General features: G+C 46.0%; 1 protein-coding gene across 3 annotated transcripts in view; it reads left to right on the forward strand.

The window, feature by feature from the left end:
• LOC135898171 (uncharacterized) overlaps positions 1-14,079 on the forward strand; it is a 143,081-nt gene that overhangs the window by 80,174 nt on the left and 48,828 nt on the right. For all 3 annotated transcript variants that reach the window (XM_065426974.1, XM_065426984.1, XM_065426993.1), the window contains one exon: positions 5,788-5,811. In XM_065426974.1, coding sequence (XP_065283046.1) covers positions 5,788-5,811 — 24 coding nt within the window. The remainder of the gene's footprint in view (positions 1-5,787; positions 5,812-14,079) is intronic.

Here is a 14,079-nt window from a genome sequence, read left to right on the forward strand (position 1 = left end):
AGCAAATCGCTGTATCCACGCAGTTATACGCATCAGTCGGTTATAAGAGCTGTAGTCGTTGATGTTTACAATGGTAAGCACTGGTCGAGCAGCTGCTTTCAAACGCGTAATTTCCTCTTATAGGCCGACTTTATCCTTAATTGCTGCTGTTGTGCAGGTAGTTTCTTCTATTTCGACTGTATCCTCGGTATAGCAGGGCACGTTGATTGTCGCCTTAGTGTAGAGAAAGTTTGGTCCTTTCCACCAAACTGAACTTTGTAAGAGTTGCTCCGCAGTGGATCCTCTTGACAGTAAATCGCCTGGATGTTGATCACTCGGAAAATGTCTCCACGTGTTCAAATCAGTTGGGTAGAGTATTTCTGTGACTCGATTTGCTACGAACTGTTCCCACCGTTTCGCTAAACCGCGTAGTCCATGAATCACGATCGTAGAATCTGTCCACATAACTGTTTCAACGCCCTCTAGATTTAGAGCACGTTTCACTGTTGCAGCTAGTCGAGATGCAGCTAGGGCTCCCATGAGTTCTAATCGTGGCACAGTTACCTTTTGTATAGGTGCGACTCTCGACTTGGCTAGTAGTAGCTGAAGTGTTGTGACTCCCTCGAAGTCTCGTATCTGAAGGTAAAGCACGTCACCGTACGCAACGGGGCTAGCGTCACTGAAAGCCTGTATTGTAACCTGCACATTCTTGCCCAGGAGGGTTTAACAAAATATGTCTTAACTTCTAGCTGATTAACAGTTCTGAGGCCTGTCGTCCACGCTGTCCACTCTATAAGAATAGAATCAGGAAGTGGCGCATCCCAGGTGTATTTCTCTAGCCGCTGTCTTTGTACAAAGAACTTGACTGCCAGTACGAACGGAGCTAAGAATCCAAAGGGATCGTACATGAGTGAGGCGAAGCTTAAGATCTGTCTCTTCGTAACCCTTTGTTCGCTCAATGATTCAAGCATCTTCGTTAGTGATGACTTTAAGATGTCTTTGACGGTATCCCAATTGAGACCACGAATCTTCTTTTTCTTTTTCTACATCGAACTGTACCTTTAGGTCTCTACTATTTTAAAAGTTTCGTAAGTGTCCATCATTTGTCGTCCACAATGCTAGATGCATTCCTGCCTCTTTCAAGATACTGAAACAATCACTAATGACTTGCTGCGCTTCTTCTTTGTTCTTTGCCCCGATAACCAAGTCATCTACGTAGAAATCATCTTTCAATAGTTTGGCAGTAGAAGTGTATTTGCCTTCTACCAGTTGGAAGTGGTGTCGCAGAGTTGCAGCAAGGAGAAATGGACTGCAGCCGGTACAAAAGGAACCCTTGTCATGCGCAATCCTTCAGTATTGGAAAACCCTTCTTCAAACCAGAAGTAACGAAACGCGTCTTGGTCTTGTTCAGCCAGCGATATTTGAAGAAACGCTTTTTTCGATGTCGGCGGAAATTCCAATCTTGAACATGCGAAACTTCAGCAATAAGTCGAGGATGTTGGGGTTCAAATTCGGCCCTGTCCACAAGACGTCGTTAAGTCAAGGCGACTCCGAAGCATCAGAAGAGGTGTCGAATGCCACCCGTACTTTAGTCGTAGTTCTGTCGCGTCGCACTACTGCTCAGTGTGGCATACAGTATGTGATATGTTCACTCATACTGTTGATTGTGACCTTCTTAGCGAAGTGTTTGTTATAGTAGCTCCTCATGGCAGTGTCTAATTCCTTGTGAAACTGTGGTTCTCGATGTAGCGTTCTACATGCAAAGGCTCAAGCCTCTTTAACGTGACATCCCGGTTATTGTTAAGCTGAGTACAATTGCTGCGCCACGACAGTTCAACTTGATAGCGACCATTGTTTCTAACAGTTGTATCCACGAAGTTATTCAGGACGTATTCGTCATCTTTCGAAAGTCTGTCTTCGTTAGTCATTCCCAGATGTCAGTCATGAACTACATGACGATCGTGCCTTTCTGTTATCTACTGAAAAATATACTTTTCGTTAAAAGTTAGAAATTTTCATACACAGATTAGATGCCATTTCACTACTCGGACTTACGTGTATAAAAAAAGGCTTCGCTCAATGCTAAGTGAATGTTCAATACGCCGGTTTCTTACACCTTGTGTTATTACTCACCAGATTGTAAAGTAAGCTCGTAGGAGTTTTCACTCTGAAACCAGAGCGTGATTGTTTCATGTACAGAGCATTTAGATGCCATAAAGCACAGGGATTATATTGGTGATGTCAAATACAGTCAGTGTAGTTTCCTTTCAAAAATAATTTCTTGACTGTGGTAGTGGCGCTGTGAGCGAAATGAAAAATGAGGTGCAGTAATTTTGGAAAAAATCTGGCATGTGGTGAGTATTACAGATCGCCGCTCTTAAAAAGAGTGTAGAGAAATGCACGGTGTTTTTGCGCTCCTGCTCGGAAGAAAGCGTGTTACTATTTAAAAACCGTCTCGTTAAGTTATGAACTCTTCTTGGACGAGTGCTTAAATTCGATTAGGTTAGAAAAAGTGGCTCTAGGGGCATCAGCCAATGTTGCCGTTTTCATTTCCGTTACGAAACCCGATAGCTCTTTTTTTTTTCAGAACAGAGGAGCAAGTGGAACTTTTATAACTTTCACTAGAGCACTAGATCCGATTAAAACCAATGGAAACAATTGTCAAATAGCGTACTGAGTAAGCCCTGTATCAACGAGTGCACGATCCCTATCATATTAACGGACAGCGTTAAGGACCTCGTATCGCAGAAACGCCGGTGTCGTTGGCATTGGCCGCGAGCGAAAGATGGCGGAATGCAATTCATAAATAAAAACAACTTGGAAAATGGGCTGGGTGGAAATCGCACCAGGGTCTCCGGAGTGTGAGACAGAGACGTTACCACTCAGCCATGAGTTCGACGCTTCAAAGCGGGACTAAAGCGCCTATATTGAATGGGGTGTTGCCTTAAAAACGTGCCGTAGAAAGTTACACTGCGGTGTATATCGGTAATTATGAGCATGTACACTACAGAAGTCGCTGTTAAACGCATAGCGAAGTACGTTTCCGCTACATTTCTTCTGCGCTTGGCGCGCACGCAGAGCCATCTTGCAGCAAACACAGAAGACCCCCTCCTAGCAATGTACCGCGCCGCCCCGACAGGTGGCGCGCCACTCGCCCGTGCGACGCGGCTCCTTTTTCCGCCCACAGCGCGATTCCTAGGTGCAGCGTCCGATGCGGGACGCCTCTGACGTGATCGCTGCGCCGTAGCGCGTCAGGCGGGAAAGCGTCCCCTGCGATGAGTGCTGTGCTGCTGGCGAGGAGTCATGCGTCTGCGTGGTGCTCCGAAGCGAGATATAGGACGATCCCTTCGAGGCGTCAGCCCCATGATTGCGTCCGCTGGATGGCGCGTCGCCGCCCGGCTGTCCGTGCCAATCACCACGTTTGGCTCGCGTAGATCGTTTCTCCCTCCGAGACACCGAGTCCTTTGCTTCGTTCCGCTTGCTCAGGCGCACTTTTCGTCTTTGTCTAACTCGAGAGCATGCCAAGCGAATGAGTGGGCAGTGCGAACGGGGTGCGATAACGCTATCGCGTTACACTCTTGAAGGCGAAGCTTAAGCATCCTCCAATTTTTTTTAGAATTTAATGTCATCACTGTGATACAGGTGATCGGTGCCAGGCTGGCTTGTTTATTAGTTCAGGCAGTTTTTTTAACCACTCACAGAAAGTGCTTTTCCCCTTCTTTGGGCGATTTTCCGCATAAGGCGGATATTACATTTATTTATTTATGTATTTATTTATTTATTTATGGGTACCTGAAATACCTCATTTAGGGTTTTACATGCAGGGTGGGCATATTTAGATTGTATTTTAAATTAATGGCTTGAACGTTGAATGACGGAAATGATGTACCGCTTCAGCAGGTAGGTGATTCCAGTCTTTCGCTGTTTGAACGTAGAAAGAGATGAGTGGAGGTGCGAGCTGGAGGGGGATAAAGAGCCTTTGATTGGCTATGATGGTAAGAACTGCGTTGCGCAGGCGTGATGTCGGTCTGATGAAATAGTGAGTGATAAAATTTGTAAAAGAGACACAGTCTTGCTGTTTTGCGGCGCTGCTCGAAGGTCGGAAGGTTCAAAGATGACTTAAGTTTAGTAACGCTAGTGTGGCAAGAGTACTCAGAATGAATGAACCTTGCTACACCATTCTGTATGGATTCTAATACTGTTGCCAGGTTAGATTGGTGAGGGTTCCACACTGAGCATGCGTATTCCAACTTGGGTTGAACGACTGTTATGTATGCGAGTAGTTTTACTGCGGCGGAACAAGACGTATATTATAACGCAGGTAGCATAGTACACGATTGGCATTATTTCTAATGCGAGGACCAACTGAGGTTATTGACAAGTTAATGCCTAGGTACTTATAAGAAGTCACAGCACACATTTCCGAACCGGTGATGATGTAATCAGCTGAAATAAATGATTGGCGACGATAGAAAGTAAGTAGCGACGTTTTTGACGTTGAGGGACAATAGCCAATTATTACACGAAGTTTCAATGACCTTAATGTCGGACTGGAGAGTGCGAGAATCAGCGTCATTAGTAATAGGACGATAGATTACACAATCACCAGCAAATAAAGGTATTTTGGAAGAACAACCTATAGGGAAGTCGTTAATGTATATTAAGAAGAGTAGTGGCCCCATGGCTGTGCCTTGTGGCACGCCGGAGATAACGGGTGATAAATTAGACGAGCATTGGGTAGGTTGACAATGATCATTTTTAGCACGATGACAATGATTGGCATTTGTGGCACGATGACAATGATCTTTTTTAGCACTGGAATTATCTTACCTATTTTCCAGTCTTGGGGCGCCACTCCAGATGTTAATGACTGCTGAAAGGTGTGGCATAAAAGTACACTAGAGATGTGCGCAGTGTTCTGAAGCATCTTGGAATTGATTCCATCGATGCCGGCTGAAGATGTTAATTTCAGGGATTCAGTCAGCTTGGTGATACCGTGTGCTTCGATTGTTATGTCTGGCATCGTTGGGTTGTTGAGCTAACGACAGTCTGGGAGGTCAGTGTTAAGGAAGAGAAGACAGAGTTTAGTACTTCTGCAATAAGTCGCGAAGTCCAGCTGGTTATTTCAAAATGTCGAATAAATTGCTTAGTAATTATTCGCTTTAGTACAGATATTGCGTTTGCGAAATTAAAAACGAGACACGGTACAAAGGTGCCAAACCAGAACTTAACACCAGCACAACTTTCACGGTTTCCGGCCTTACATTATTTGACTAAATACAGTGGCGCAGCAGTTATTTGCCAAAGCATGCCTAAAATAATTTTTAAAGGTAACGCGAAGGCAATGTTGAGGACAAATTTGCTGCAAGCTACACAAGCGTTCACATTCTTTTTTATATGGACATGATTTTATTACTACTGCACTTCAATTTTGTGTTTGTAAAATGTCCTGAGCTGAAGCATTGCAGAAGTTCATTAGTGAACTTGCTCAATTGGTGACCCTGACATTGCGAGTGATGGTGCGTGTAACCTTCACTATAATTCACGTACAGTCCACTTTAAGCAATTAATTTGCGCAATGTAATCCATGCCATTGAAATGTTGTTATAAATAAATAAATACACTTACTGTCACCTTTAGGCCGCAAAATTAGTTATTTATGAATATTTTACTGCCGCGTTGAAAGAATTACCGCTGGTAGTACTGTTTTTGTGCTCCTACTTAGTAGCTCCATTTTTTAGCATTATTTACATTAACTGTGACCTAAACCTCACATCTTTCTTCACAACGCACGGCTTCTCTTGTCAGAGACTGCACTCCGAAGCTATATTGGTAAGTGCCCCTTCCTGATGTTTTGACGCCGTACTTCATGCACAAAAGCGCACGGCAAAAGCGCACGGCAAATCCGAGAGTTGCTCATGCCTAAATATTTACCATCTCATTGCTTTTCCTACATACAATAGAAATGTGAGCGCTACTTTCAGAGGCAAGCTGTGTAGTCATGTGTCTGGTTTTTCTTTATTTTATTACAGCCAGAGTTGTATATGACTAACCTTCCGTAGTTTTCTTTGGCGTCCGGCAACTGAAACGGGCTTGGCGTTTACTAACAAACCCATACCGGTGCACTGCGGCGTCGCAGATGTCAAAACGCGGAACAGGTTAGAACACTCGCCGTGAACAATAGCGTGACGTCTAGGTTATCGCAGTATAGAAGCATGAGAAGTATCGGTGGTAAAAACAGCTGCGTTATTGATGAGGCGGGTACATATAGTTCGTACACCCGAAGAACAAAATGCGTATGAGGAGCGCCGGAGGGAACAACAAGGAAAAGGGAAACATCGCTGGTGCGAAACGACCACCGACGAAGAACGTTCCCGCGATGCTGATTGAAAACCTCAATTGCGAGCCCGAGCATTTCCGAACGACCAAAGACGCCAGACTCGCAACGCAAGAAAATGACAACCATTCCACTCTGGGAAGATGGAATGGCAGCGAAAGCACTTTGCTTTTCGTTCGAAAGCTTTGACTGTCGTAAGCTTTTGCTGCCATTCCATCTTCACGGAGTCAAATTACTGCCGATTTCTTTTACTATATCCTTCTATATACACCGCCACCACAGAATGTAGTATTGGGCACTGGTTTTTTAACATTAAGGATTCGAGGTCCGAATATCCTGTGTTGAGGAAAAGCCTTGCTTGCACCAACATCTGGCAAACTGCAGAGCACCTTTGCGAAGAACAAAGCGGTTAAGTAGTGTAATTTGGACGACTAACTTCTATTTCTTGTGGGTACAGCACTTAACTGAACTTGACAACATTCGTAACATGCATTGTTTTCGTCATAATATTCGCTGTCGAAACAGCGACTCCAAATTCCCAGGAACGTTGCTGAAATCCAGTACAGCGAGAAATAAAGGATACAATAATGTACTGGAAATCTTTAACAAATTTCCGCTGAATTCTTCAAACTTTCACCAGGGAAGATTGTTGCTTATTGGGGCATTTGCAATATAGTCTACAACTTTTAATAGAACTCACCGTCTCGCCCAAACGGCGAAGCGTCGATTCCGATAGCAAATTACAGACAGCTATGTACGAAGTAGGGATAGTCGTTTTGTCCGCCGTATGAACGTTTGACCATTCACTTACTGACTCAATTAACAAGCCGGCATCACGCACTCAGTAGTAATCATCAGCATATCTCATTCGATAACCACGCACATTCGATCTCCAAACACTCAAGTGAGAAAGCGCGAAGCAGCAGAGAGCAAATTGACTTTCGTGCTGCCACTAGCTTCAACGCGATCTAAGCGGTTAGGCCTTGGGTGGAACCAGACTCTGTACTCATTGTACATCGCTTTCAAGGTAGGACCTGCCGGCGTCCATACGCAGCCGCCGCCGGAGTAGAACGCCACTCCCTCCCTCCTTTCCTCAACTACATCACGCGCCGCAAAATGCGACGCGCTTCCTTTCTGCTTTCCTGCGTTGGCCGCGAGATCGAGCCACAATTCGCACTTCAGAGGCTTTATTCGCAATTTTGCCTTGGTTATATCACCTCTGACATAACCCTAAGTTGCGCCAACGAGCTATCCTCCTGGTCTCCTGCATGCAACACCGTGTTCGTGATCGTATGCCATCTCCTGACGTCTCCGCCTATACTGCGACACTACGACCCCACCATCCCAACTGAAGAGCATACCGATGTCTGTGGTATTGACCTTGGCACTGAGCTTGCGCAGCGCAAGCATGGCTACTCCGAGTACGTCGTTGCTTACGCCAGTCATGCGCTGACTAAAGGGGAACGCAGTTACAGCGTCACAGAAAAAGAATGCCTGGCCATAGTTTGGACAATCGGGAAGTCTCGCAATTATTTATTCGGCAAGCCTTTCAATCTGGTTACGCCCTTTGTGATTACGCATGGCGCCCTTTGTTGGTTATCCTGTATAAAACACCCGTCCGACGCTTTGCCCGCAGGGCTGTGCGCATTCAAGAATACGATGTACACGTCATCTATCGTTCAAGTCGCAAGCACACTGACGCTGACGCTCTGTCGCGCTCTCGGCTGCCAGCCGATACGGCCTCCCTCTCCACCACTGAAGCGCTATCCTCGGTCTGGATCGACACCTTCGCATCAGAACAGCGCAAGGATCCTTGGGTGGCCTCTCTTTTGGATCTTTTTCTGGCTCGCCTGCATCTCCCATCTCCCGCTCCCTGCGTCACCAGGCTTCCCATTTTAACGCGATAGCGTTAAGGAGCTCGTGTCGCAGAAAAGCCGGTGTCGTCGGCGTCGGCGTCCGCGGCGTTGACCGTGAGCGATAAATCACGGCAGGCACTTCATAAATAAAAAGCAACTTCCAAGATGTGCTGGGTGGGAATCGAAGCAGGGTCTCCGGAGTGTGAGACGGAGACGCTACCACTCAGCCACGAGTTCGATGCTTCCAAGCGGTACAAACGCACCTCTAGTGAATGCGGTGTTGCCTTCGAAACGATCCGTGGAAAGTTTTACTGCGGTGTATATCGGTAATTATGAACATGTAACTTACAGAAGTCGCAATTACACGAGTAGCGAAGTGCGTTTCCGCTGCATTTCTTCTGCGCTTTCCGCACACGCAGAGCCATCTTGCGGCAAACACAGAAGACCCCCTCCTCTCCATGTACGGCGCTGCCCCGACAGATGGCGCGCCACGCGCGCATTGGAGCTGCGAGGACCGGTGCGAGGCGGTTCGCGGCCCCGACTCCCTCTCCCCACACAACGCTTCGCCTTGCTCCCTCTGCAAAATCAAGCGCCCTTCCTTTCTTTAGATCGCTATCTGTCTATCTCTCTGCCCGTGCCGGTCAGGACGTTTGGCTGGCGTGCATCATTTCCCCCTCCGAGACACCGAGTTCTTCGGTTCGTTCCGCTTGCTCAGGCGCACGTTCGTTGCTGCGCCGAACGCCGCGTTGCTCGACCATATGGCTCGGCGCTCACCGCGTCCTATGCGGGGCGCCTCGTAAGTGATGCCTGCCCTGTAGCCCACTGTCTTACACCCCTTGGCGGGTCGACGGGAACGCTGTCGCGTTCCACTCTTGAAGGCGAAGCTTAAGCGTCCTCCAATTTTTGTTGTCCGGGATAACCTCTTGTATCGACGCAACTACAAGCCCCATGGACGCAAGTAGCTCCTGGTTATCCTTTGGACTTTGCGTTCCGACATTTTCGCGTCTTTCCATACTGACCCACAATGTGCACACGCAGGCGTTTTGTAGACGTATGAGCGCCTGCGGCGGCGTTACTACTGGCGAAAAATTTTTACGTTTGTCCAAAAGTTTATCCGCTCATGCCCGCAATTCCAACGCAGCAAATCTCCTCCTCATCTGGCCCAAGGTTTATTACAGCAGCTTCCGTGCCCTGTTCGTGCCTTCCACCATGTGGGAATTGACCTGTACGGACCGTTACCACTACCACCCACTGGCAAACGATGGATTATTGTCGAAGTTGATCACCTTATACCTGTGTCACACGGGTACATTTGGAAGGCCTTCCAGTCAACGGCCTTTGAAACGCCACAACTCTATCGACTCAAAGGAGTTGTCGCGCTGCTACACGGCACTTTTGAAAGGCCGTTGAGTGGTTCAGGCGTTTCTCGCAACATTGTGTGGCGCTGCGGATCTTTATTTTCGTTTTCATGCCACGAAAGGTTAAACAGCATTAAAACCATTTAAAAGCACTATAATTTCTTCCATGTTTGTTTATACATTTAAAAAATTTGTTTATACATTGCCATACATATATGTTTAGTTTTTAAGTTGTTGAGTAGCGAAACTGCGGCAACATTTGCGCCGCTCAATGCGGCTGCCGCTTCGGTGTGTGCTTGCACATGTGAAGTGGCAAAAAACACTTTATTGAATAATCAATAACACTCATATATAGTATTTTTAGAGCATTTGGTCTGACTTATTCTTTCTAACCGTGAGTACGAGCACACTGTGAACGAGAGGGCATGTTCGCACTGTTTCCGTTTCCGTTGCTCAAAGGCCATCGAGATTTCGATAGAGTTGTAAGGTGCTCCGTTGACTCGGTAGACTATTGACTCGGCGGCCTTCGAAACCGCCCGTGTAGCAGCTCGAACTTGACCTTTGAGTCAACTGACTATCGGTTGGAAGGCCTTCCAAACGCCCGTGTGACACGGGTATTACACGCTATGCTGAAACCGTTGCTGTACGTGCAACGACCGCCAGTGACGTTGCATCCTTCTGCTCCATCGTTTCATTCTTCGTCATGGCCCACCTCGAGAGCTGCTGAGTGATAGAGGCCGTGTGTTTCTGTCGCAGGTGGTTGAAGCTCTGCTTGCTCAATGCCGCATAGTTCACCGGACCACCACGGCGTACCGTCCTCAAACTAACGCGCTTACGTAGCGTTTCAATTGCACCCTCGGTGATATGATCGCAATGTACATTTCATTAGAGCATACAAACAGGGACTTCATCCTATAAATTGTCACGTATGCATATAATAGGGCTACACAATGCACTACAGAATTTTCTTCATACTTTCGTCTCTGCGGTCGCGATCCTTCTCATACCATCGATACGGTTTTGCCTTATACACCAGACACGTCAGATTGTGCTCCTGTTTCCGCCGTCGCCCGATACATGGAGGAATGCCGTCAATTAGCCCGAAAGTTCACCTCCGCCGACCGACAACGACACAAAGCCAATCGTGATGGCGACGCTGCGAATCCGAACATCGCTCCCGGCACACTTGTGTTGTTGTCCGTGCCTTCTACCACGCCTGGACCTTCGAGAACCCTTCTCTCACACTATGATGGACCATACGGCATTGTCGAACGCACCTCCCCGGTCAACTTTGTCATAGAGCCACTTACACCGACATCCGATAAGCGCCGCCGTGGGCGGGATGTTGTTCACGTTCACCGCCTAAAACAGTCCTATGACCCGCTCGTCTCCACGTCGTAAGTGGCCAGGATGGCTCCGTTTTTGCACCGGGGGCAATTGTAATGAAAAAGAACACAAGGACAAGGCCAGTCAGATCGTCTGTTCCATCCCTGCAGTGCAGCCAGTGGGCCAGCCGGATAGCCAGTGCTCAGCACGAGTGTGAGCCGTTCGGGCAACCAGGTGGTCCTGCTCTGCGTCACCTGCCTTCTCAGTTACGAACAGACGCTACCATCTGAACTGTACAATACGCCTCCGTATACCCGTAATAATAATCTATTTTCCCTTTCGCGGTTGCCCTCATTGGACGCATTATTTTTCGAAACCGTGGTGATAAAAAATCTTTGGAACAGTGATTTTCTTTTTCCTTTGGTTCCTATCAGACCACTGAGGCACCATAATACGTTCACTACCCCGGGGTATTATACCCTTTTTCGTCGTTATGCCAAACAATATTATGTTCCTAACGTTTTTAATTCTTTACCCACAGAACTGTACTCAGTCTCATCAAAACAGACATGGGAACTGTTCCTCAAAACCAATTATTCTTCTGTTTAGGTGTCATTAGAGCCCGTGCTATATTTTCGATTAGCTTAGTTTGGTCTGGATTGGTGCGTATCCTTGTTTGTTTCACTTTGTAACTTTTGTAGCTTGCTTTTCTCGTAGCTCACGTTCTCTATCTTTTGGTACTTTGCTTTGGTATTGTAGCCTCCTCTTGCGTTATAGTTTTCTTTTTGTAGCTTGCTTCAGTTTATAGCTTGCTAACCTTGCTTTTTTTAATACTTGCAGCTCTGACTGCCGGGTACAGCCCGAGAAGCCTTCACGGCTTGGGCTGACTGGCTTTTGAATTTATATTTCCATGAAAAAAATTATAAAAGGTATTATTATTAATATTATTACTATTATATTATTATTAACAGGTAGGACAAAGAGGATGGCACTACTAACATGGGCAGATCAACACCAACACTTCTTGGCAGCAGCGGCAGTGCTCGCGCATCTGCTCACGCATTCCTTTCCACTTCTACAGGCCATCTTGTTAAGCAAGTTCTTCTCAGAAGACCACCCGATTTCGCCTGGCTCGACTGCACGTGCCATCAAGGAAGCTATCTTGTCAAGCAGCATCTTCACAGAAGACCACCAGGCGGTGCTCGGTTCTCCCGGCATCGCTACATAAAGGCCACCTTCGTCTGCTGTCGACCATTCTTGGCAGCAGCGGCAGTGCTCGCGCATCTGCTCACGCATTCCTTTCCACTTCTACAGGTTGGTTACGACAGCATCTGTCATTTTTGTTATTCTCCTGTTACTGTCGCTGCTGCCAAGAACTGTTTTTATGCTACTTGTATCTTTGCATTAGGTATTTCAGTGTTTCTTTAGTGTTGTTAAACATGCCTACCTGTGCTGAGCTTGCTAAGAGAATCGATGAACTCGAAACAAGACTTCTTAATCAATCGGATCATATGACTGATCGCATTGTTGAGAAGATTTTCGTTCACATGAAGACATCTGGCGTTGACGTGCTAGAGCTAAAGAAGCACGTGGACAGCCTTGAGTCCAGTCTTAAGTTTCTGAACGATCTAGTTGACAAGCTGCATGGTGAAAAGGCCTCACTCGTGGCAGAAAACAAAGCCCTCAAAATGGAAAACTGTTCACTCTCCCGCAGGGTCTCCGAGCTTGACCAGTACTCTCGCATTAACAACATCGAGATCAGGGGTATCCCTTGTACACAGGGCGAGGACTCTGTTGCAGTTTTGGAGACAGTGGGCAGGAAAATTGGTTGTCCCGTGACTTCTGCTGATATCGATGTTGTTCATCGAGTTGCTACTAAAGATAAGGGTAAGAAAAACTTAATTGCAAGATTCTGTTCTCGAACGAAAAAGAATGAGTTTATCGGCAAGGCACGAAAGGCAAGGCTCTGCCTGAATGACATCGGCAAATGTGACAACAACTCCCCCATATTTGTTAATGACCACTTGTCCCCACAAAATAAGGCACTCTTTTCCAAAGCACTAGTGCTAAAGAAAGCCAATAACTGGAAGCACCTGTGGACGGATAATTGTCAGATTAAGGCAAGAAAGACAAACGAAAGCCGCGTTTGTCGCATTACTGACGAGTCCGACCTTTCTGTTTTCAACTAACTACCTGTATTCTGACTCTTAATATCATTACCATCCACCATGGATTCTTACCTGTCAGCATCTGCGCTGAATAAATTCATGTCACGCGACTACCATTCAGTTATTCACTTCAATGCTAGAAGTCTCCGCAAGCATTTTGATGATTTTGAGAACCTGTTTTCGACACTTAACAATACCTTTTCAATAATATGTGTGTCTGAAACCTGGCTTAGTAATGATGACAAGGACCTATTCTGCTTTAACTCATACACTTCTGAGTATTCTCACAGAGAAATTAGTAATCACGGTGGTTCAGCTATATTTGTCTCATCTAACATTCCATATAAATGATGGCCAGATTTGGAGTTGAATATTACTAACTGTGAATCTGTGTTTGTTGAATTTGATTCCCCCGTCTTCAGTATAGGCAACAAGAACTTAGTGTTTGGCTGCATTTATCGCTCACCTTCTTCTTTAGTTACTCACTTCTGTAGTGCGCTTGATCTAACCATGGAAAAAATATCACACGCTAATTGTAATGCAATAATCATGGGCGATATCAACATTAACCTCTTAGATACCAATTCATCTAATTCTTCTAGTTATTCTAGCATCTTCCACAGTTTTGGATATGAATGTTTAATTTCTCTCCCTACTCGTTGTCCTAATGTTGCTGATGGTACCTTAATTGATCATGCATTATCGAACTTAACAGATCCACCTGAGGCTGGAATTGTTACCATCGATATTACAGATCACTATCCTATCGTTCTACGCCTGCGCAATCACTCAGCCTCATCTAACACGTCATTCTACAGAGTTGTACTTGACAAAGAGATGTTCCTTGCAAGCGTAACTGAAACTGACTGGTCAGAAGTTATGTCATCTAATGAACCTCAAAAATCTTTTTCGCAGTTTCTAATCACACTTTCATCACATTTCAACTCCCACTCTCATAAAATAAAACGCAGAAAAAAGGTATCATTGCCACAAAATCCATGGCTTACAGAAAGCCTTCTGAAAGCTATGCGGTCTCGTGAAAATTTATATAAAAA

Source organism: Dermacentor albipictus, chromosome 10 (assembly GCF_038994185.2).
Source record: "Dermacentor albipictus isolate Rhodes 1998 colony chromosome 10, USDA_Dalb.pri_finalv2, whole genome shotgun sequence".
Taxonomy (NCBI): Eukaryota; Metazoa; Arthropoda; class Arachnida; order Ixodida; family Ixodidae; genus Dermacentor; species Dermacentor albipictus.